Genomic DNA, 26,789 nt, shown 5'->3' on the forward strand with positions numbered 1-26,789 from the left:
GCAGATATATTGTATGGATTTTCTCACTAAACTTTCATGCAGCATGAAATAAGTGTGCTTTTTTGCGTGGGCGGTTTGTGAATCTAACATTGAGCTCAAGTTTTTGTCATCCGAATTAAGTGCTTTGAATTTAAGTGTTAAAAAAATCGTATTTCTCACACCCGTCGTGGGAATGAAACACGAGGACCTTTGACCTGTGATGTCATAGCAATCTCCTTTATCCTGTGAGGGAAAAAAGTATAACTTTATGCATATTATATTTTGATGGCTAATTTTTACATGTCACAAATGCAGCTGAAGTGTATTTAACAACTACTCCCTAGATAAGAGACAGTTTGGGTGTTTGACTCTGTTTGACATCACTTGTTAGGCTAATTATGTGGCGTGTAATATTTTAGTGGTTAGCGTACATCTGGTAAAGTTTGCTGACTGAGAACTCTCGTATTCCCAGTAGAGTTGTAGGTTGCAGTGCAAACGACGAAAAAGAAATCAAAGTTCCCCTAAATCTTCATTCTTACTCATTGACAACAATTCTTTTTTTTTTTTTTTTGTTTTTGTTTTTTTGGTTAAGGAATTAAAAATAACTGACATTTGTATTGCATAAATGCCAGATAAACTGATGTGACGATAAACCTTTTATTGGTCGGATGTGTTGACATTTTGGCTGAGTGTGGTTTTTCAAAGCTGCTGGTTCCCGTTAGCTTTAAAACTAAAGTTAGAGTATCAATAAGTGTTTATTTGAGGTTCAAAAACGTTCTGAAAGTTTTCAAGTCAGATCTTCCAGCAGTGCCCACTTCCTCTCCTCCCCATTCCGACGTGCCGAGTTTACTTCGTCCACCGAACCTCCCGTCCGCCGGCCCCTCTGGAACGCTGATGAGTCAGTTTAGCCTTTTTCTTTCTTTCTTTCTTTCTCTCCTTTCTATCACAGTGTGTGTTCTTTTACCTCGCAAACAGGTTTTCGTTTGACTTTTTTTTTCTCATGGTGGCTGAACGTTCTCCGTCTGTGTGGTCTGGAGCCTGGTGCGGTTGACTATTGCTAACCTGACACAGGTTGGACAGAATGAGTCGAAGAAAAGGTTTGTAGGGGGGAGGGGTTACGGCGGCGGTGGGGGAGTTTTCCTGGAGAATGTTTGTTTTCCTGTTTCCAATTTGGTCGTCCAGAGGGCCCGTACTGTCAGAGCTCCCATTCATGAAACCTGCTGTCAGACTGCTTGAGTACATGACACAGGATTTCTCTCAGCTCGCTCTGCGTGTGTTGTGGTGTCCATGTTGCCATTGGTAGATTCCTCTTTTCAGAAGTTATTTTATTCTGTGAATGTTATGTTATACTATGACTTTCCCTCTTGAAGATGACTAAAAAGTTGCTGTTTACCCTATCGCTGAACATGTGTGGTTTTGTTGTTACAGTGATCGAGAAGAACGGTGTGGTTTGGTCACCCCTCGCCCCCAGGATCATCTGCACCTGTGAGGTCTTCTGAGAAAAGGAAGTACGGGACGGCGCATTTCACAAGCAACGCACGTAGAGCGAGTAAACTTTGTGAACACTGTGGGGAAAAAAATGGAATGATTCCCAGGCCAGAATGGATGTGGAATAAAGGATACCTCGGAGGGCTCCTCAGGGAAGGGTCTTTGGATACTCTGCCAGCTTTGATATCTGCCTCCCTGTTGGATTTGAGTGCGATAATGCTATAACCCAATGCTTAACAGAGGTATGTATACATGCGATTGTGTGCTACAGAAACGTATTTCTGGCGGCGTGTGGCATTGTGGTTTTCGATGCAACACTTGTAGCTCGTCTCCTAAACTAATATGTAGGATTAACGTGATTTTTGTCTTCGGGTTTTTGAGGGTGATGCAGCTTTAAAACTTTATTTATGGTAACTTTTAACCCAGTCTTCCTGTAGTTCAGGGCAGTAATCTAGACCGCTAGATAGCTCAAGCTGTTAAAGTGCTTTGATCTTCAGTAAGGCCATCATCCCCTGCTTTGGCGTTTATTACGTGGAACAGTAGAATTTACTGACTTTCTTTTCCTTGACTTTTTTTTGCCTATCTGTGGGTTTTCTCCAGGGTAATAAGAGGCCACACAAGCAGTACTTTCTTTGAGTTGTACATTTGTGGACCAGGTGATACTGCGGTCTGGTATTCTTCTCTGCCACTGTGTTTGTGGAGCGCTGAACTTGACAGACTTACTTTCTTTATTCGCTCATAAAAAAATATGCATAGCAGGATATAGATCAAGTTTGTTATTCTTTTGTGTGTCACCCAAAAGCAATAAGAAATCAAAATAAATAGTGTTTTAGATGCTTTTGCATAATTTTTTTGTGTTTGATGCTTAGTTATTTACATCATAATTATCATAATTGCATTAAACGTTGGGAAATACCTCTGAGATTTTAATTATAAAAGTGGTTTGCCTACTCGCTCTGTACCGCACATGATTTTCAGTCCAGCTAATGAATGTAGAAATGCAATAATCCGAACTTCTAAAAGCGGCCGCATTCTTTGAGGTCTGGGTTGCGAGCAGTAGTCGTTCTTAAATGAGGTAATCTGAGAGTGTGTCGTAGCTGACTGTTTGCTCCTGTGCCGAAAAGTGTAATAAACGACCTGTAACGGCCAGTGATTAGGGGATCTTGTCTTTGTGAGCGCTGCCACAGTGTGCCCTGCCGTTTCAGCAGAATTTGCGTAATGTTAAACATATGCCATCTTCTCCAGTCTGGATTTCAGGGGAAAACCTGCTCACGGGGATGGTGAAATATGCTTGATGGTTTCGGTTGGTGTTAGACGTGGGGGTGAAGCTGAATGGCAAGATTAACCCCATGGTTCCTTCACCCAGAACTCCGACACAGGCTTCTAGGTCAAGGGTCACCTGAGATCCCTCAGTGCTAATAACGGGGGTCCAGGCAGGGGCCCCTGATGGGGCTTACTGGGTTGTAAAAGACGAACAAACGCATTACACGTTTTTTAAAACAAATTGTTGCTTGACGTGTTTTAGTGAAAATAATTCTTTTTATTCAATTTAAAATTTTGCACTTTTTTTAATAGTTTACATTTTATTAATTTGAATCATGTAAAGTATTGGGATGCTGATGAGCATCATATTTACTCAACAGATTCTTCTAGGGATGCACGATATATCGACCACCATATCAGTATCGGCCGATAAATGTTCACTTTTAACGTTATCGTTATTGGCCAGATAAGAAAATTTGGCCGATATATTAAAGCCGATAAATAATGGATTATTTCCTTCGGCTGAGACACTTCAGATGCACACTGTTCGCTATGATGGTTTTGAATTGCTTGAAATATAATTGAAAATATAGTGAAGTGCAACATGTGCAGACTAAGTCTGTCATATAAGCTACATAAAATAATAAAAAAGAACACGTGGGACATGGTTTTTAATGATGCAACTTTTGTTTTTGTAATCAGGCTCTCAAAAAATATATATAAAACAAATTTGATTTAGATTTATCAGCCAATATATCTGTTATCGGCTTTCAAATATAAAGAATTATCGGATATCGGTATCGGACAAAATTTTCGTATCGGTGCATCCCTAGATACTTCTCCTTTCAAATACGACTTGATCTGTTTCCACAACATGGTTGCAGATGCCCATGCCCTTTTTTCTATAAAACATGGTGTATTTGCTTTAAAACTGTGCGTAAGACCCAGACTAAACCCATAAATGCAAATTCATGGCTGTGTTATTTAGTTCAGCCGGTGATTCTTCACTGTGATTTACTGATATTAAACATTAAGCAGTATGTGGTGTGTTTGCACTAAAGTGGCCTATATTTTCAAAATGTTGACTTTTTGATCTCAGCCCACTTTTAATTGCATCTAACCACCATACGGTATAGGCGTTCGCTATGCTCATATCCTTATAGGTTCAGCTGTTATGCGCTGGAGCATCTCTTTGACTCGCATGCCCGTTTTTGGGTATAAACATGGATTTATGCTGTGAGTTAAAGCTTATGCTTATTACTTGTACCTTGCTCTGTATAATTTGGTTGAGTTATGGTGGGGAAATTTGAGTGGTCTGCATAGTTCTCCAGTAGGTGCCTGTGTGATGTATGGCGTGCCAGCGTGCCGGGGGAGGCAGACGGCCAAATGTTTTCATAATGTTCATTTAAAAGTCTGATCATTCGCCTCCACCTTTTTGCAGTGCATATAGAAATGCTTGACGCAGCGAGACTTTAATCAGCCACACCTCTAGTTTGTAACTTTTGTGGAATATAATGCCACTAAGAGAAGGTTAAAGGAACTTGCTGTAATACGTCTTTTTGTTTTCAGACGTGGAATTAGCATGCGAGTGTGAACCGGTTGCCACTGCAATGGAAATTCCACATCTATATGCGTTTCAGGCCTGCTAGATAAACAGCAGAGCCTTTACGAACTGAGAGGTGTCGGTCGTGAGCACGCCTAATGAGACTCGCTAGTTTGACTCCAGTAAGAATACGGTGAACCGAGTTATTACAGACTTTTGAGATAGTTGCAAAACGGCGGTAATGAGAGAGAACCCGAGGAGCGAACCTGCCCGCGAATGGCGATGCACGGTTCATATTCGCCTGCCAATTAGCCCGATATTCCTCCACTCGCGTGGCACCTTCTTGCAATAACCCCGAACCGGCACCGAACTAATCTAATTAGATCGAGAACACAAAAATGATCCCAGACCGCTGGCAGAACGCACAATAAGGGAGCAATTTATTCTCGCATGGTGTTAAAAAAGGAGGGAACGGTTGAGTGCAGGCCTGTTGTTTTTAGCGGATTGTTTCCGCGAGGCCTGCTCCATATGGTGTCGGAGAGGGGGAAAAAAGCCCTGGAGAAGGGGGTAAAGAACAAGGGGAAGCTGCAAAAACAAAACTTCTCCAGTCAACCCTCTCTAAATTAAAGGGTAATGCCGAGCACACCGCACACTCAGGAGTTGTTTGTTTAAAAAGCCAAACTGCATTAATCAACGTCTTCATCTTCATTGCTAACAGCATGATTAATCTGCTGTTTTTCCTCTCCGCCATTCTTTTTTTTTGTTTCAATCTTCCTTTTTTTTTTTAAGTAATTGCCAATCCAATGAGCAGCTTTGACAGAGTGCTCCTGACCACATTGTTCACACATTGAGTGATGCCTGCACAGCGTCAGTGCACAGCGATATTATGCTTTTGGTTCAAAGCCCAGGTTCAGTAATGCAGATCGTATTACATGTTTCTGATACAATATTGTAGCTACTTTAACTCTCTGCAACATTTGCTATTGCTATTTTAACCCTCTCAGTAGCCAACTTTAGCGTAGTTGAATAGTGCCCGGAGGCCATTGACAGGAGCCTCATGTATCCTGGCCGTGTCTTTGGCAAACACAAACAGTAGCCTTCTAAAGATTTCTCCATTTGTTTAGAGGAAGTCCCAGAGGCTTGTTACTCTCCCCAACCCCCTTCTCTTGTGGCTATCAGATGTTTATCCTGTACAAGGAGGGCAATTTACAAATGTAAGTGTTGTCACAACACAGGAGGAGACAAAAGGCGTCACGTCAGGCAAGGATGCACCTCAGTGTAAGAACGCCATTATTTTGCAGATTAGAAGGGTTCAGGTGAATGTGGGACTGAGGCCGTCCAGAGTGGCACAGCTACTGTTTGCTGTGATTTGTTTCGCTCCGTTCGGACTGGAGTTTAGGTCTCTCAAATGTCCGGACTGTGTACTTGATGATCGAAGATGTCATATAATCCAACTTCAAATGCTTCTGTTGAGGTTTTCTAGTAGGGTTTTGATAAAACAATAAAAGATGGTCATTATTTTTTCTTTGTGCTAGAAGTTTTTGATTATCACTTTCATTTGTAAGTGCTTAATGGCTGATTTCAGGCTTTAAGCAATACATTTTACACCGTTTCCTGAATTTTTATTATTATTTTTTTTTTGTCTATTTCTGATCCTGTGGACTGTATAACATCAAATGTGTTCTGATTGGTTGTTATAGTTCTGCATCACACAGTATTTTCGATATAAACTAAAAGGTATTTTACCTAAAAAATTATACTTTACTCATGCCATTCCAAACCTGTATGACTATCTTTCTTCTGTGGAACATAAAGCACACATTTTAGTAACGCTTTTTTCTTGTGCATACAATGGAAGTCAATTCTTCAAACATCTTTCTTTGTGTTTTGCAGATGGAAGTTAGTTATACAAGTTTAGAATGACACGAGGGTGATTAAATTGCTTAATTTTTGGCTGAATTATCCCTTTAATGCTATTCATACACTACACAACTTTCTACAGTCGTCGCATTGCTGGTCTTTTCAGACTATATAACTGCCTGTCATCACCAACGTCCGTTCCAGGCAAAACACATTTCACACTACAGGAATTGTATCGCGAACAGGTATAGATATTTAACCTGCTAAATATCTCTCAGGCATCGGTGATGCATTGGCACTTGATTGCATTTTTGATAACTCGTACATAGTGATTGTCAGTGAAGTGAAAGAGCGCCGATTTGCCTCAGATTTGTTGGCGAGGTCCATTAAAGGTGCAGGATGTACTATTGACAGCTAGTGGTTGAAAAGAGTACTGTAGTCCAAATTCAAAATATTGGAGAGAGTTGTTTCCCCGCCCCCTCCTCCTCAGACTCAACATTCACGCGGGTTGCCAGTTTGAGGACACGCAATTGACAATGGAAGGTGAGAAAGCAAAGTTAATACGCTCCTGTTCATAAAGATTTTAGATGGATGACGAAGCTTTTTAGGAAATCTGCGATTTCTGACCCAGTTTGTTTGCTGGCTTCCATGGCTGTAATACGCTGTGTTTTCCGCCAACTGGCAACCCAGGGTGTCAAAGTACTATTGAGTAAATTGGTAGTGGGCAGAATCACACAGACCAAAACAAAAACAGATGCTGCATCCCAATTCCCATAGTATCCATCCTAAATAGTATTCGAAATTAGAATTAGTGTGTCCCAAATTGTAGTATGTTGAAATGAGTAACCTATTCCAAAGAGACCCGGATTTTCTCTTTTTTGGTTAGAATCCGAAGTGCAGGTCCGTGCACACTCTAACGGCTAATATTGCCCACACACCACTGCTGGTTGGATGAGAACTCCATTATAACTATAAACATGAATAAAAGTGTTAAAAAAGCTACAAACATGGCCGATGTGTGTGTCCAACTGTTAAGTGGAGGTTTAGATAAAGGGGTTTGAGTGATTGATAATCATATATAAAATATATTTATTCAACGTTATCCACATTATATTTCATCTGCAACAGATTTGTGAACTTTTGATACATTTGTTCATTAACGTTTAAATGCATCATTATGCAAACACCATGAGGAGAGTTCTCCATGAAAGACCCATGACTTGCAGATCAACATGCTACTACATTTCTCTGCAAAATGGTAGGCAATTAAATTAAATTGAATGTGGAGGTTTTTAACTGTGACAAGATGATTGACAGGGCAGTTAAAATAGTGACAGGTTGCATGTAACTAAGCGACAGAGCTGTCCGTTAAAGACACAATCATTACGAGGTAGTAAGTCCCAAAGCTTGCATACTCTTCTGCTTTTGTTTTCACTTTCCATGTAAAACTTGGATCTTGAACTTTGCATTTGTTTGATGCCTCTTTTTTTCCTGTTTTTCCTCATTGATTTAATCTACACACCCAAATAAATAGCTACTTTACATTTTTTTTTTTTTGGTGCACAATTTTTCTTTCTTTCTGCTCTTTTGCTACACATTCAAAAGTATGTATTTTTTCTTCACAAAAACAGTATGTTTACTTTTAAAGCGTAGTATAAGTAGGTGAATTGGGACGCAGGAAGAGATTCGGACATGGAACGCACATTTCAAAGTAAAATAACTGGCTGTAGCATTGTTTTTCAGAGAAACGAGTATGTGAACTTACTAAATATCTTTTTTTATGCATTAGTATTATGCATTAGTTTTTTATGCATTAGTCAAAAAATTACAAACAGCACCTTTAACTATCGGTGAGTGTATAATCAGGGCTAAAATTATGAAAAGTTTTACCAGTAAGGCCGTGTGTCCACCAAAGCATTTTTTTTCAGAGGCTAGCATATTTTTCCAATTGTTTTCAATGGAAGCACCGCGTTTTTAAAACGCCAGGAGCGAAACGAGGTGCTGAGCGTCTATTTAACGCTGAAGTGCTGAACGCTCAGCGTTTTTTACGCCTCAAGTTGAAGAATGTTAATTTTTGGGTAAAACGCATCACTCATCAATGTCACTTTGTACTCAGCCGTCCAATCACTGTGGAGGAGGGGCGGGACAAATGCAACACTGAGCAACGGCCACATTCTGCATGTACAATGTCAACAGATCACAACATCAAGCATAATAGAGCAAATATTGTATCGACACTTCTGCGGATATTGAGATCATAGCAAGCATAATGTCTCAACTGAAAAACAAAAAAACAAAACGCTGCGCTGCCGAAACACTGTCAAATGCTCACAGCTAGGCGTTTTCAGCATTTTAAAAATGCTTTGGTGGACACACGGCCTAAAAAAGTTTTGCAAAAACAGGAAAAATGTGTTAAAAAAACATGTACACTTATATGAGATGAAGACTTTTATTAGGCTCATTTCAGTAGCCAAAATGTTTTTTATTCTACATGTAGCAGGTCACCTCATGAAGACTGAATACTGTTCATTTATTTCGGTAACCTTCCCATTATTGCATGCTTTAGCTCGTAGACAGACCTTAAAAAGAAGTCTATGGTTAATGGGCGCAAAAAAAGTAATCACAAAATTTTTCGAATATCTTTCAGGCTTAGCAAACCAGACGCTAACTGTCTGTGGTCAGACTTCGGCCTCTGATAGGCATCAGGCTGCGGGACAGGAAGGCAGGAGCAGGTCCACTTTGTTAAACACAACACTAGTGAGTCCTACAGACTGAACTCTCCTGGCTGCACTTCGTCTTTGTCAAGGGGAAGATATAGAATTAGTAGCTTACCAGGCATCCCTCCCCTCCCCATCACTACCCGCACCATCCCATAACTCTTCTGGCAGGCCCAAGGAGCTGGTTCCTCATCTGTGGAGGCCGCCACTCTCAACACCTATTATGGTCAATGGGCCTGGGTCCCTGTCAGGGCCTGCTGCCTTTTTGATTCACCACTCGCCTCGGATTCTTCCCCAGGTCGCAGTCTTTTTTCACCATGTCTTCGACTTCCAGATAGGAGATAAAATATCCATAAACAGCACTTGAAAGAGAATGTAAATGTTTATAGGCTTCCTGCAAGACTTATCTGATATTGTTCTTATTTATATGTCGGGGTCGGTTGACTTGGAGGCGGTCAGGACGGCCAAACTGGAGCCAAGCAGCTTTTAGTGCTCCTTCGGCTCGGCCCTGCCAATTGCAGCATGGAGGGGGGAGATTTAAGCGGACAGTTGGGCGGACCGAGCCAGTGACACCAGGCTGGAAAGTATGTGGTAACAATACAACTATGATTCGCTTCAGCACCTCCCACGTCCTGCTACCTAAACTTCGCTCCAATGTAGGGCATTATTTGGGCAATCATTTCTCGTCCTGTAGTTATATAATGTAGAAGCAGTGTTTCTCAGCCACTTCTATGAGGCAGCTGGGTCTTCCTCGTATGTTTGGCGCAGTTTTGAATGTATCTTGAGGCAGCTGGTGATACTTAAAACAATTTCAGATCTATTTCGAATTATCTTCTCTCTACATCATGTGGATTACTCTAGATTTGCATTCCCCGGACAAACCTGATACCGTACGTTACCTCTTTTCTGGAATTAAACGGAACGCCAAAGCACTCAGATTTCCCATGCAATATAGCTATGCCATAAATCTGCGTGCTACGACCTGCATGCTATAGCTAACTGGGGCGATGACTCCATAGGAAGCTGTTGAGTGGAGAGCCAGGATCTTGTGTAGGCGTTTGGGATTGGATTTGTCAATTGTGCTGATATGTTGAGGGCGATCCGAGCCCCAAGCGCTCCACTCAAGGTAGAGAGAGAGAGAGAGAAGCGTAAAAGCTCTCCAGCAAACAGTCATGCACTCACATGCACTTGCATGTACAGGCTTTACAGTCATTATATTGAGAGGAAACGTGTAATATTTGCTTTTATACAGATACACAATTGCAACGAGACCAATTATGGCACTCTAGTGCAGTGGAAACCACACAGACATTATTACCTGACCTTTTCACTGAGAAAGACATTGCTAAAGAGAAAGAAAGCAACATTTCGCCATCTCAAACAATTATAAGAGGGTTATAAGAGCCAAAGAGGTTTGCATGATAACAAAATTTCAGCAGCAATGAAATTTTCATCATTCTTAATACCAATTTTGATACCACAGCAATATATGCAATGGAACACATTAATTTAAAAGTTAAATGTCAATGTAAATATTAACACATTAAATTAATACAGTAGCATGTAGCCTCCAAGTATTGGTATGCATATCTAAGAATATCTAATAATAATAATAATAACTCAATAATTATTTTTTTATAATAAGCAATACATATATCATTAATAGTTGTTGTTGTTGTTAATAGTAACTAAAAAAAAAAAAAAAAAAATAGAAAGTAATAAAAAGTAATTAATTATTTATAACAAACTATATATTAACAGTTATTTATTAGTCCAACCAAAAATTATTCAGACATTTTTTATATATTTTTACTAGTGGGTGCAGGACACTATAGTTCATTTATGTAAGTGAGCATAGCAAAATAAAGTAAACTGTGACATATTATACCCAAAAATTCTTCATATAGTGGACTACCTGCAAAATTTATAAAAATTTGGAACCAAAAATTATCCAGACACTTTGACCTGACCATGTTTTGCTGAAGTGTTATCTGACATAATTAAGATTATTTTTTTCTGACACAGTTTAACTCAGATCTTTTCATAATTTATTACAATTTTTTACCAACTGTATTAATGAATGAAATGTTCAACGTGTCTGAATAAATCTTGGTTTGACTGTATATAATAATAATAATAATAATAATAATAATAATAATAACAATAATAACAATAATAAAAATAAAACAATAATTATAATATTAAGTTGTCAAAATAATAATAATAATAATAATAACGTAACTGTTAATATAATTATAGTCAATAAATAAAAATACTGTTTTAATATTTTCTATTTATTTAGATTATATAACAACATAGGAGTATTTTTTGTAACTTAAATACTGAAAAGGAAAATGAGTCACTATTTTTAAGATATATATATATATATATATATATATATATATATATATATATATATATATATATATATAAAATAAATAAATATATATATATATATATAATAAATATATATATATATATATATATATATAAAATAAATATATATATATATATAAAATATATATATATATATAATATATATATATATATATATATATATATATATATATATATATATATATATATATATATATATATATATATATATATAATAAATATGTCATAAAAAACTATAATTAATTTCATTAGCCTAATTTTGTATGCACGTCACGATTTTGTCATTCAGAATGACCAAAGCAATATTTGCGATGATATTTTTCTCCCTGAGCAAAATTTTGGTCACATGACTTGAACGCACCTCTATGAATTTATGTCCATAGTGGGTTATGTGCATGTGTTTTTATCAAATAAAAAATCTATCCACCTTAAGTGAGCATTTAAGCTTTTTTATGCACAGTTATTCAAATCTTGGCATTTCTGTTGTTATGCAATATCTCAAAGTTTCCAAAAAATATGTGGATAGAAACTCGGCTACTCTGTGTTCTGTACCAAATTGAGTAATTTTTACAAACAATACTGAAAGACTGAAAGAAAGACTAATATTGAGGTAGTGATTAGTTTTTAGTATTGACTTTTTCAGTATAGTTTTATTGGTAACACTTTATTTTAAGGTTCAATTCTTCTTAGCTTGCATATTACTAGTATATTGGCTGTTATAAAGCACATATTAATGCCTTATTCTGCATGACCTTATTCTACATCTCCTAATCATACCCAATACCTAAGCTTAAATGCTACAAAAACTACCTTGATTACTATTAATAAGCAATAAATTAGGAGTAAATACGTTTTATTTAGTACTACTGACTGTTCTAGTCACTACTTCACTTCTTTTGACATCCCTACGTCACAGTATTACAACTATATTTCACATCACATGTGATCAAGCGCTCAAATCCTGCTGGAGTGTTTCCCGTCTTGAGCCGGCCGCGTTCACCGAGCCTAATGATATGCGGCCTACTTCTCATGGCAAAAAGGCAGCGTGACAGACAGTTTGTGTTATAGATAGTGGTGACTTCAGACCTCTGCATGTCTAAGGTATCATCTCCGTCCTCAGTTTACTTCAGCCGTCTTGTTTGGGGGTGCCCTTTCTGCTAATAGTACGAATAGCTCGAGACCTAGTCGAGAGCAAATGAGGTGGTGTATTTTATCACCTCGCTCCTGCTTTCGATTTCTTTTCATGGGAAGTTACGGTACTTTTTCAGTAACGAGTAAATATTAGAGCACAGAAATGAGTTCTGCTTCAGTAACTGTTGAATGAGGCGGAGTTCCCATGATGAGAGAGACAGACAGGTAAGTCTTTGCATAAGGATCACAGATGGTATCAGAGGGTGTGGTTGTTTCTATCAAACAGCTCTGATGACTAATCACTCCCAAGGCTATATGGCATTTGAAAGGAGAATTATTGTACTAAGCAAATAGAAGAATCTTGTACAACCAGTGTGATGGTTGATCTGCTTCTCTTTACATTGAATAATACTGCATGTATAGCACATATGACTTGATGCTTGATGGTTGTTGGTCCTTTTTTAGTCTTGGTTGTTTACTTAGGCAGTGCGAAGTGTCCCAGGTAACCTAGTTTGTGTACAAGGGTGGATATATGAACAAGTAGCAACTAACAAAGAATATTGTGTTTGTGAAGAAGGTTTATTTGAACTATTTGTGAACTACACATGCTCAAAGGACTTAAACGCTCAGCGTCAGAAGCTTTTATACTGATGAAGCCCTTATTGGTATGTTAAGCGTGTCTTTCCACACATGATTATGTGGAAATATTTTGTCAGAGACGCTAGGTGACATACCTGACTTTCTCAAAAAGCACTTAATCACATCTGATCAAGTTTGGTGTCTCTCCAGAGAGATTCTATTGCTACAAGCCTCGCTGTCACCAGAATCTGCCTCTGGTTGTGGTTCTCTGGGCAATGTGATGAAGATAATGGGTTGTTTTTTTCCTACAGTGGCTAGAAAATATTTCCTCAGCTTCCTCGGCAAGTGACATTTTGTAAATGATGCGGCTGTCACAACCTTTGGCCTTTCACATTCAGCCAAACCAGTGTTGACTTCTTCTTAAGGGGATGTTCCAGGGTGTGTGTTTGTGGTGTAATGTTGATTCTCACTTATTTTTTTACAGTTACACTAATGGAACTATAAGTGAAAAAAAAAAAAATTCAGTTATAAATATTTGTTTATTTGTAATGTAAAATTGTAATTTTGCAGTGGTGTCTTTTGCATATGTATCTCATGAAAGTTTACAGATTTTACATTGTCATGATGCAAGCACAAATAATGGATTTTTATAGAAAAGGTTAAGCATTTCAATCACAGTAGTTTCATGCTTTAAAGCAGAAATATCATGAAAATCTGACTTTTTACGTGTTTAAGTGCTATAATCGTTTCCCCGGCGAATCTACCAACCCAGAAAACCTGAAAAAGGACAATCCAGTAACTTTGTTTTGGTATTTGCATAAAAGATGAACATGACGGCACATGCTAGTTGATGAGTTGAATCAACGCCACAGCAACTGCATACATTTATCCACTAACAATTCAGAAAATAACTTCTTCCTGAGTCTCTCCATCAGTGTCCGACTCCGGTTTGAACAATGTAAGGCTGAACATTTTGTCTGCGTGAGATTCTCCAGCTTTGTTGTTGTTGAGCTGTTAAAGCTCCGCCCTCTTCTGGAAAGGGGCCGGGAGCAGCAGCTCATTTGCATTTAAAGGGACACACACAAAAACAGTGTGTTTTTGCTCACACCCAAATAGGTGCAAATTTGGCAAGCTATAATAAATGATCTGTGGGCTGAAACTTCACAGACACATTCTGGAGACACCAGAGACTACATCTTGTGAAAAGGGACATTATAGGTCCCCTATGGCAGTATGTTTAAACTGAAGGACCAATCAGAATTATTTTCTGTGCTAATCAACATTATGCCACAAATGCTGTTGATAAATGAATCTGGAACATTCCTTTAACTCTGACTCGAACAAAGACCCCGGGCTTTGAAGTTTATTTTCAGACTCGCATGCATGATATTACTGTTACATTTACAATATGATAAAACACTGTCTTGTTTTTTTTTATTTACTCAAAGAGTTCCCCAGCCTTTTCTGTTTGTTTAGTGGAAAGTCAGGTAGTCGGTTTAAAAAGGCTAGAGCCCTATAATGAGTTTGTGAGTACTGCTTTAGAGAAGCCTGAGGTATGTCGCAACGTTTTGTGCCTTTAACTCAGAGGGGAAATGCATCTGAAGCTGTGGTTTACTGTTGGTTTCACACTGTAGCTGCAACGGCTTGCTTTGAATAGTAAAAAAAATATCATTGCAGCTCAGGAGGAGAATCGACTTTATTTAAAACTTTCTACCTGTTCAGGTTTCTTTTTGTTAAACTCACGTTCAATCATCATCTCAGCCCGTCTGAAATCTCTGGATCTCTTATCTCGAGGTGCGTCTCAGAATGACTCCATGTTTGGTGGGCTGCAATCAGCCGTTTCCTTCTGGGTAGGACATCAGGGAGATGTCAGCTCATAAAACCTCATAACCATTTCAATCATCAAGGTGCAGAAAAGGAAATTAAAGCTATTGTTCTGCCTGCAGGGCCGTTTTAAATGTCTGCGAGTCCTTCATGGGAAAGTTAAAAAAACATCACAGAGCAGGAGGTGTTTCTGCTACTCCATAAACGGAGGAGTGTGAAAAGAGGAGAGCAGCCCAGCACAGGGGGAGAACAGAGGAGCCCGAGCAGAAGTGATTTCTCATCAGTGCCTCTGGGTAGCACATTGTGCAATGAACAATCACGTCTGACTTTTCCTGTTGCTTAATAAATATATTTTTAGATGGGTACTACAGCACTGCTTGAAGTGTCACATGTGGTGTGACTTTCTTTGCAGAATTTTGACTTCTTGCAGGGCATAATTTGGCAGTTAATTAGTTGTGCTGTTTATATGATGCACTGTGAACCTGAATAAGTTGGCAAAACTCAAAAAAATTGTGGCAGTTACATCAAATTTTTTTGAGTTAAGAAATTAAAAATTTAAGTAAGCAGAACTGCCAGATTTAAATTTTGAACTTTTTTTTTAAAAAACACTACTAAATCACCAATATAACATTAATCTTGCACAAAAAACATTATATATCACTTAATTTTAGCATTTATTCTCCCTTTTGAGTGTCATGGCAAAGCATGCTGGGAAATAGAAATCCCAGTTTCAGGGAAATTTAAGTTTGTCTAAATTAAACGAAACAAGTTCATGAAACTCAAAACAGTGAAACAATTCAGATTACTTAAAATGTGTCAGTTTTGTGAACTCAAAAGAAAAAGAAAGTTTAAAATACTCTTAAAAGTTAATTTGAATGAACTAATTTGTTTAATTTGAGTTTGTCCTACTCAAAACAATTATTTTGAGCGTTAGGGATTACAGTGTGACTTAGTTTTTATTTTTGACTTCCCAATTTTTAAAAGATTATTCCAATACTACAGGGCTCCAGGTGAGATTTTTGCGACCAAAATATTAATTTGAGAGTGATATTATTGCTGAGATCACCATTGGCTACAATGTAAATTTGCGTTATGATTTTAAAATGTGTGTTTTTTTTTACCTGCGTGTTCTGTGATGAGTTGATGTAATAAAATAAGACGATGCACATCAAAGTTTCAGTGAAACTCAGAGAGTTTGAGGCGAGCGCCAAAATGCGCATGGGGAAAGTGAGGATCAGCTTTGCACATCAGAAAAAAATGTTAAAAAAAATAGACTTTTTCAAACAGTGCTCATTTCTGTCCAACGCAAATGCTGGCGGCACACAAAAAGCCTTGTGCCAGCATGAGAGAGAGAGAAAACTATGGAAAATGAATGAAAACCAAAGTAAAAGTGTTTATTTCATGGAAACAATACGGATAAACTACAACAGATAAACATGTAATCTGTGTGGATGGTAAAAAATATTGTTAACAATTCTTGTTTTTAATCAATAGTGATATGTATTCTTATTCTCAAAGTCTTAGTCTATGTTGTTTTCTGTTGATGTGTGAACTTCACATTATTTGCCATCAATAATCACAATTTTAATATGTAACTTTTATTGTTTGTTACTTTTAATAATCAAAGTCTCAGCTTTAAAATTCTGTCAATTTCATCACGAAATACAAACAATAAATTGCATTTATTGACACAGGAAAAAGCATACAATGACTACAATAATACGGTATTAATATTTCATTGGTTCTGTCTTGTTTTTGCATGTGTTTATAATTTCTTTGTATGACAAAGGACAAATATTCTGTCGGCACAATTTGGCATGTTTCATTGCATTATCACAAATAAAACTCCAAGCACAACTATGCAATTCTTACAACACATTTTTAATAATTTCAATAAAGGGGGAAAATGTTAGTATTCCTCGAGTGGACATCACTTTTGGCCACTACTATAAGCAACATATACATGCTTCTTTCTTTAGTTTTTTCATTTTCGAAAATTAAAATCAAGATATATCATATAGTTGGCGCACATTATTTAATATAGTATTTTTTTTTCGTCTTTGTTATTTTTAATCAAAATTCCATGCTCTCAAATAGTTATTTAGGCAATGGTGTAGCATGCTTTTCTGATCTATAATGCCCACTGTTCTCCATCCAATCAATTCCTGATGCATAAATAAGTCCTTTCCCCCCCATTGATTGTCCTGTTTCACTCTAACATTACGGAAGTAAATGATGTTGCGACCGGCAATTCACATAAACTTTAAAACACAGCTATTTCTCAGGTCCTTCAAGTTCCATGAGGTCTTTCTTCCCATCTGTCTCTCCTTCCTTTCTCTCTTTTCACACACACACACACACACACACGCACGCACGCTCTCACACACGGTGGCGTTGGCGGAAGCCTGTTATCTGCAGTTCTCTCTAGAGCGCGTGATCCCTGCCCCTCTCTGGCAGCTCGGGGCCTGTGATCACAGGAAGCTTAAGGGAAGCAGTTGTTCTCTGTTGTCTCCGGTTCTAGCTTGCGCTGATTGAGTGCACAGAGGCCAGGTCATTCAGACAGGGGCCTCCGCTCCTCCCCCTCCCCACTGCCTGGCTGGAAGGTCGATTGGGGAAAGGTTTGGGAAAGACTGTTCTGGTATAACAACGCTCTGGCCAGAAGGTTCTGGGTTTTGCAAATGAAGCAGGTAGTTGTGAACAAGGCGACTGTGTGCTGGAAGATCATGTGCGGGTTTGAAAACGAGAGTCTCATCACATCAACTTATATTTTTGGCTTTTTTATGGCTTTATTGGACAGAACAGTGTAGAAATCAGACAGGAAAGCATGGGGTGGAGAGAGGAACAGGATTGGCAAAGGACCTTGGGTCACTCACGAGACTGAAAGCTCTGACCTCATCATAGCTTTTTCTAAGAAATTAAAAGGATGCTGGTTAGAGGTCAACTAATACTTGCCGATATGACATGTATATTAGTGTCTCAATGCAGCCGATTAATTTTTTTTCATTTTTATGTGTTAAAAATATTTAACATAATTAATGCATCATTGTTTTTCCGTCATAATTTGTCTAGCGTTACATAATATGATCACGCTCTTATTCATGCAAACGCTTTTAAACCATTCAAGCACATGCATCATGTGACACAAAAAGATGCACACCTGTATTGAGTCCTCTTTCGCGCTTTAACAAACAATAACAATCAGAATTGTGGCCATTTTGTTGAATTTCCTCATAAGAGCAGTCTTAAATTAGTTAAAGTCTTAAAAGACCTTGAAAAGTTTTGAGAAAATGAGAACCGCGTCAGCTCTTAAAGTGTAAAGTGTAAAGTGTTCATCAAAGAACAAAGGTAACATTGTAGCTTTAATAAGGATTAATCTATATTTCATTTATAATTTATGCAGCGAAGACTGTAAAGTGTTTGATAACTTTTTGATAACTACCTGTTAGAGGAAGGCCACAGTTAAATATGACATTTATTATAATGGATTTGTGTGAAGATTGTTTTTAAGTTCACTTAAATTAAAAGATATTATTTTTTTAAAGCCTACTAAATGTTGAAATTGATAGCTTTTAGTTATACTGTAATATTGCATGTCTGTAATTAATGTTTTAAATAGATTCATCAGTAGCAGTATTAGTATCAATGATACTGGCCTTCATTCATAAAAAAGATGCCATTAAACAAATATTTAAAATATACTGTCTTTAAGTTGTTTCTACATTAATTTGGAGAATAACTGTGAAATTATTACAATATAAAAATATTAAAAACTCCAATGTTTTTATTCACAATTGATTACAGAAACAAATATGAGATTAATTAATGTTTTTTTAATCGATTTACAGCATATATATATATATATATGCTGTAAATCGATTAAAAACATTAATTAATCTCACATTATTAATTAATCTTATTAATTAATCTCATATAATCTCAAAAATACAATAACAGTAATATTGTGAAATTTTATTTCAATTTAAAATAGTTTTCTGCTTGAATATATAATAAAATGTTTTTTTTTCCTTCAGCATCATTACTCCAGTCTTCAGTGTCACATGATCCTTCAGAAATCATTCTAATATGATGATTTGCTGCTAAAGAAACATTTCTGATTATTATCAATGTTGAATAATAATTATATGTTTTTGGCGAAACAAAGAGATTCTTTCAGGTGATAAATGTCTTTACTGTCACTTTTGATTGAGTTAATGTATCCTTGCTGAATAAAAGTATTAGCCTAGTTTCTTTCACAAAAAAATAAATAAAATAAAATAAATAAAAAATCTTACTGATCCCAAAATAACAAATATATTCAGCAATTGATTTCAAAAGCAACTACTGGTAAATCATTAATGCTGAACACTTGTAGCAGCTTCCTCTGTATTCAAATGTTATAATGACATATTGGAAGGACTGTCAAGCATGTTATGGTTGAGTGCATCAGGTTTACATGTTCTGCAGTTTGACTTTAGCTCAGTTGATTAAGAGACGAAGCGGAGGGAGGTGGGTTAAAACCCTGCCAACATTGCCAAAGGCAACAGTTTTTGGTAGTGCGTCTTTGATGTGAATGAGTTCTCATGAATAAACATGAAGGGGGGTTGTGTTGGTTGTATTGTGTACCGTTGACATGCCACGTAAAAAAGGGAAAAAAAAGTCACAGAGAGGCAGTTAGTCACGGGCCCTTCTTATTGAGCACGTCACCCTTTCACAAGCTGCCTCATGGAAGGAAAACAGGGGGTGAAGAGAATTATGGGAAAAGCTCTTTATGTTTGACATGCCAACCCCTCCTCTCTCCTTACTCCACAAACACTCTCTCTCTCTCTCTCTGTCTCTGACGTTTCTCTGTCACTCTTTCTCCCCCTCACATACTGAAACGTCACATCGCTTAAGGTGAGGGGACTTCCTGTCACAGAGTTGTATGTTTTCAGGGTGGATGACTACAACACAAACACGTATGAATGAAATCATCCCCTGCAGGTCCGTCAGCTTCAAATATGGACAATCCCAACTTTTGGTTTAGAAATTAATAAAAAAATTTAACCCAGCTGGATTTTAAACAACCCAGCATTTTTAAGAAGTGCATCAATAATTAAGAAAGAAGATAAAGATGTACAGCAAAATATTAGTGAAAGTTGATGAGGTCATATATATATATATATATATATATATATATATATAATATATATAAAATAAAAGTATTAATTTACTTAAAAAATATATATATATATTAAATATTATAATTATAATAAATAAATAAATATAATCATATATTATGTATGTGTATATATATATATGTATGTGTATGTACGTGTATATATATATATATATATATATATATATATATATATATATATATATATATATATATATATATATATATATATATATATATATATATATATATATATATATATATAAAATAAAAGTATTAATTTACTAAAAAAAAAAAATAAATATAATATATATATATATATATATAAATAAGTATATACTTATATATATATATATATATATATATATATAAATAAGTATTACTTAATAAATATATATATATATATATATATATATTAAGTAAATTAAGTAAATTAATACTTATATTTTATATATATATATATATATATATATATATATATATAGTTATTTTATTTTTTATTTTTTTTTAAGAAATTAAAAAAGTGACAGTAAAGACATTTATAATGTTCTAAAAGATTTGTTTAAAAAAAAAATCTAAAAAAATTGTGTTTCAATAAATGCTGTTTTTTGAACGTTCTATTCATCAAAGAATCTTGGAAAAAAATGAAAAATATATCACCAGTTTCCCGTAAAAATCAAAAAAAGTTTCTTGAGCAGCAAATCAGCATATTGGAATGATTTCTGAAGGATCATGTGACACAAAGACTGAAAATAATGATGCTGAAAATTCAGCTTTGATCACAGGAATAAATTACATTTTACAATATATTCACATTGAAAACAGTTATTTTACATTGTAATAATATTTCACAACTTTACTGTATTTTTTTTATCAAATAATTGTAGCTTTGCTGTGCAAAAAATCTTTCCAACTCCAAACTTTTGAATGCTAGTGTAGCTTCTGAAGTCTATTTTTTCTTCCCTTGTAACTCAGGAATCATAAAACCTGGCTATCATCATGGAGTTTTAATGAGGAACACCATAGTCCTCTTTGCTATTATTTCTCCCCCTTTTTTTCCCTTTGCATGCTGATATTTCAAAGTCAGTGGAATATTGGGCGTAGCATAGATCGGCGTTCCCGGACATCTGTATGGAGACAGATTTTGGCAGTCCACGCCTCCTTCAAAGGCCTTAGTGTTGCAGTGGCAGTATTCGTTTTTTATCTTCCTCCTCTCGCACTTTGAGGACGAGAGGAGATTAGTATGCCGTTCCACACACGCACACACACATACACACACCCTGTGAAGAAAGCCCTGTGTTCTGGCAGGCCTGTTGATTTATTTCAGTCTCTAAAGATGTCTCCTCACTTCTTGTTTACATTAAAGGTTGAATCTCTTGTGAGCGGCTGCCTACGTTCCCCACTCTCTCGTTTGATATTCAACTCTTCCATGTTGAATCTGTGTCCTGATTTTTGCAATCTGTTGATGACTAGATGCTGCTTAAGAGAAACTGAAAAGATGAGATCATCGAAAAGAGATTGTGGTTGCCTTGGTAATAACCTTCTTCGTTTGTGTATCATTTGTGTTTCGCCACTGGACTGCAGCATTTGTAATATTGGACTTAAAACAGTGTGAATGCAGTTTATGGTGCCAAATCTGAATTGTGTGTAATTATGCAGACATTTATTGTAGAAAATGCCTAATTGTTTCATTGTGTTAAAGACCCTTTGATATCTGTGTTCTCTCTGATGGCAGGTATAGACAAAATAGCCCTTTACAGATATGAATTTTAAATCTACATTCTTTCCCAACATATATTGGTGACTCATCCTGCACTACACAGATTTTTGTCTCCTCTAATACACCTGCAGTCGACTAGCTGTAAATCATGGTTCATGACAAAGCAAAAGCCCATAGAGTGCAACAGTCTGTGGTTGGATAAACTCCATTCATTTTCTCCATAGGAAAATTATTTTGAATTTATAAACCTTTAAAGACAGACCAACTGTGAGCTACGAGGTTGTTAATGGTATTTACTTTTGTTGAAGATGTCAGCCCCCATTATTTCAACTTAGTTTTAAAATAATAGTTTAACAGTGGAATTTGTGGTGAAGAACTACATTGCCCATGATGCTGTACAGAAAATTCCACCAATCAGAGAGTCGAGACGAGCAAAACTCGCCAGAAGACCTTGTTAGCTCCGCCCACTCCCGTGAAGCACTGTGAATGACCGAATAGAGTCGATATCCCTACACTCTCAAAATATGTAAATGCTGCATTTGAATGTATATCAATATTTTGCAATACTTGCAAAAATTTATATATAATATATATATATATATAATTATTATTATTCTTATTATTATTATTTAAAAAATTATATATATATATATATATATATATATATATATATATATATATATATATATATATATATATATATATATATATATATATATTTTTTTTTTTTTTTTGTTAACATGCATGTGTATTTATATATGCATATTGAATATACACAGTACACACACATATAACATGCAAACATACACTTTTATTTTGGGTGCAATCACTAAAGCCGTCAAGTACCTTTTTATATTTTTTTGTCTGATTTTCAAGTACTTTTTTTCTTCAAATCAAAGTTTGTAATGTTGTGATTCACTTTGTAGCTGGTTGGCTTACTTCATAACGCTTTAATGAAGACTTTTTTGAAATCCCTAGGGAGAAATTAATGGGAAAAAAATGCTTCCGGAACCACAAAAAAAGTGGACGGGCGCTTTTGCACCCTATTGGCTATTTTATTATTTAATAAAGGGAATTATTTATTTTTAACCTGTCATTAATACATTGTTTTTAATTTTTTATTTTATTTTATTTTATTTTATTTTATTTTATTTTATTTTATTTTATTTTATTTTATTTTATTTTATTTTATTTTATTTTATTTTATTTTATTACTTTATTTTTTGTTTTGTTTTGTTTTGTTTTGTTTTGTTTTGTTTTGTTTTGTTTTGTTTTGTTTTGTTTTGTTTTGTTTTGTTTTGTTTTGTTTTGTTTTATGTATTGTTTTTAGGGCTGTCAAATGATTAATCGTGATTAATCGCATACAAAATAAAAGTTTGAGTTTGCCTAATATATGTGGGTGTACTGTGTGTAATTAATATGTATATAGAAATACACACAAATTAATGTATATATTTAAGAGAAATATGTTATTTATGTACAAAATATTTTTATTTATATATAATACAAATTATATAAAAATATAAATAAATAAATATTCTTGTAAATATTTCTCAAATATATACTTGAACGTGTTTGTATTTATATATACATAATAATTACACACAGTACACCCACAAATATTAGGCAAATTCAAACTTTTATTTTGTATGCGATTAATCGCGATTAATCGTTTGACAGCCCTAATTGTTTTATTTTATTTTATTTTATTTTATTTTATTTTATTTTATTTTATTTTATTTTATTTTATTTTATTTTATTTTATTTTATTTTATTTTATGTATTGTTTTATTTTATGTATTGTTTTTTATTTTATTGTTTTTTATTTTATTTTATTTTATTTTATTTTATTTTATGTATTGTTTTATTTAGTTTTGCTTTGCATTGTTGTGCATTTATACAGTTCTTTCTTTCTTGCTTTCTTTCTCAAATATTCATTTTTAAGCATAATGCATAATAATATACGTATTGGTATTCAGTAAGTGCCCTGACGCTGTTGTCCTGATGCGGTGAAGACGGAGCAGCCCTGCTGTCTCTAGCTGCCTGTTGCATCCTCAAAGTCTCTTACTGGCTGCACGATTTCTATGGAAATGTCTGTGTACTTGATTGGCTGTTCCAGATGGCACATGAGATTTGCAAACGGACCAACAACAGCCTGCAATGAAAGTAAAGCAAAGTAAATTTAATTTAATTAAAAAGGAAGGTCGATAGAATGTCTTCCAAAGCTTACGATGCTTTTATCTGCTGCTGTCCAGAATTCACTTAATCAGTGTAATTGTAAATTTGAATTTCTTCACTCGTACTTTCAAGGAAAGAAAATCCATTTTCAGATGTATGGTACAGAGAAACGTCCTACATCTGAAGAAGAAGAAAAATAAAGCACTTAAATGAAATTGACTCAGTGTCACAGCTTGCTAGTTATCTTGCTTTAGAGGCAATTATTTCTTTGCCATGTTTTAGCCCGGGGTCAAATTGACGTGACACACAGCCACATGGTTCGTATGTGAAAGTGTGTGCATCACCCGATTCGGATAGTGGATATGGGTGATGTGGGGTGACTCAGAGCCCAGTTCCTCCTCTTGACATTTCGCCTTAATGATAATTAATTGCACTGCTTCTATCTCACATCTCACATGTGTGTTTTCCATAGACCCTCCGCATGCTTGAAACTCTGCTCCACAGACAGTAATGTGATTTATTCCTAATGTTACAAACGAGATTAAACTCCTCTGGAAGATGGATCGGGGTCCTTCGAGTCCTTCCTCGCCACAAAAGTCTGCGGCGGTGACATCATAAAGGATGGGAGGAATAATAATGGAGACGGCACAAGGTGGGATTGTGGGATAGCTGGGGGAACACTTTTATGACGACGCGCTCTTAGACGTGACCGCACACACATGGTATGCCTGACGGATCCGAGTCGTGGCTAATTGCCATGTGTGCTGTTGAATATACCATTGTTAGGATGGAAAGCGAGGCCTGTTTCTTTTTAAAGTGACGTTTTTTCTTTCTTTCTTGCTTGTCGTTCTCCTTTTGCAGCCCCAGAAAGTTGATTATCGGCAAATCCCAGAACATGCAAGTAAAATCAGACGTTCTTTTATTTGAGTTTGTTAAAGTTTAGCTCCGCCGCTGTACCAGTTACTCATTTAGAAATTAATTCCTCTTCCAGCCATGACAGAAAGCAATTAGAGTGTATAGTTTCTCTCTCTTTTCCTGTCTATTGCTTCAATTTATGATGCCGGTAAATAAAAGATGCAAAATGAGTCTCATCATTTTAGATCTCGGGGAACTTAATATTCCGGCTGACTGATCAGCGGCGTGCATGTGACCGCGCAACTGCTTTCGTATTTTATGGTGTGTGTGTGTGCGTAGAGTTTGTTATTTAAGACTTCACTCAGATCCACCCCTGACGGATTGAAGGCACAGGCCTGAGTTATGAAGGGCGGTTTGGGTAATGTACTTTTAATAAACGGACTTTCTGGGTGGAGAATCTCGGAGTGACCCGGGCTGCAGCGCTCCATGGGGTTCTCCCGCTGTGTGTGTGTGTGTGTGTGAATCTCCGCTTCCATGTGATCCTCCTGGGACCGTGCAGAGAGGATTACATCTAAACTCACAATGAAAGATTGTGGGACACATGTCTGGGACCGAAATAAAGCAGCTACGAGCTGGCTCACGTAATTGGTGGTTCGTTCAATATAGTCAGAAATGGTTCACTCGAAAATGAAAATACTGTCATTATTTACCCATGTTGTTCCAAAACAGTATGGAAAACAAACGTTTTGAAAGTTATCCATTATTTTTCGTCTAGTTGAATGGGGAATGAAGCTTTCAAACTTAAAAAAAGAATGCAAAATCACCATAAATGTATCATATTTAATATTTTTGATTCTATCTTAAATTCTCCATATAATAGTTTGAGGAGTTTAGTCCTTTAACAGTAGTTTTAGTTAATATTTGCTCCGTAATGCATTGTTACTCTTCTGTTATTAGATCCAGGCGGATGACATTTTTTGCATTTTAGTTGTATATGATTTAACACAATGGATGGGTTATTTACTGGATATTAACAATATCGCAAATATATTATAGGAAATAGTGCGATGTTTTTAATGCACTTTTATTTAAGTTCGTCATTACACTGCAAAAAAATGCTTTTCTTATTTAGAGTTTTTGTCTTGTTTCCAGTCCAAATATTTAAAACTTCTTAAATCCAGATGCTTTTACTAGATAAGTAAAATAACATAAGATATATTTTTTAAAAGGAAAAGGAAAAAAATGTAGTGAGTTTTTGCTTAAAACAAGCAAAAGTATCTGCCAATGGGGTAAGAGAAATATTCTTATATTTCTGTCTTTTTGTTTCTGTCCCAAACAGAAACAAGCTTATTTTTCTTACCCCATCTAGTAAAAGCATCTGGATTTAAGAATTTTTTTTAGATATGTGGACTGGAAACAAGACAAAAATACTAATAAAGAAAAGCATTTTTTTTGCAGTGTAGACTATTTTCCAAACCTTCCTTGTCTTAGGACTGACTTTATCTGGATTTTCTTTTTAGTGTTTATAAGTTAAACTTCAATTGGACCATATGGATTTAGATTTGCAAAGTTTAATTCGTTTGCATCAGTATCAGTTCAATCAGCTCCATGAATCAGTTCAGTTTAAGGATGTGTCATCATGCAGTGTGACGTTTTTAATGTATTAAAATGTTTTGGTGAAATTATTTGTAGTTTGTGCATTTAAATTAAAATGATTAAATATAGTTTTTTTTGTTCTTTTAATAAAAATATTTTGGAAAACATGCATTGACTATTTTAACTAGACTTTAAAAAAATTGCTTTTTGGAAAAAAGTGCATAAATATCATAGCCTGCACTATTTAACAGTACATGAATCAGTCATAGTTAAAGGAAGGTTTTATCATCTTCCCGTTGTGTGTGTGTGTGTTATAATCTGACTCACTATGCAGTAATCTCTAGCTATGCAACACCTTGACCTACACTCTTAACCAAATCAACTGAAATGAGTGCACAAAATGCAAACATGCATTGAAAAAAACTATTAGATTTACTCTCACCGCCAGGGTCTAACTTCAACCACCTGGACATTGTCTGGACTCCAGCGTGGGGACGACTTGCC

General features: G+C 35.8%; 1 protein-coding gene across 6 annotated transcripts in view; it reads left to right on the forward strand.

Annotated features, from left to right (window-relative positions):
- The window catches only part of trps1 (trichorhinophalangeal syndrome I), a 134,068-nt gene that overhangs the window by 3,327 nt on the left and 103,952 nt on the right, over positions 1–26,789 (forward strand). For 4 of the 6 annotated variants that reach the window (XM_067411871.1, XM_067411872.1, XM_067411874.1 and 1 more), the window contains exon 2: positions 1,408–1,709. In XM_067411871.1, coding sequence (XP_067267972.1) covers positions 1,697–1,709 — 13 coding nt within the window. In that variant the 5' untranslated portion in view covers positions 1,408–1,696. Of the gene's footprint in view, positions 1–179; positions 1,077–1,113; positions 1,279–1,407; positions 1,710–26,789 lie in introns of those variants that run through there. The other 2 variants (XM_067411873.1, XM_067411875.1) reach the window with 2 other exon arrangements.

Source organism: Chanodichthys erythropterus, chromosome 15 (genome assembly GCF_024489055.1).
Source record: "Chanodichthys erythropterus isolate Z2021 chromosome 15, ASM2448905v1, whole genome shotgun sequence".
NCBI lineage: Eukaryota > Metazoa > Chordata > Actinopteri > Cypriniformes > Xenocyprididae > Chanodichthys > Chanodichthys erythropterus.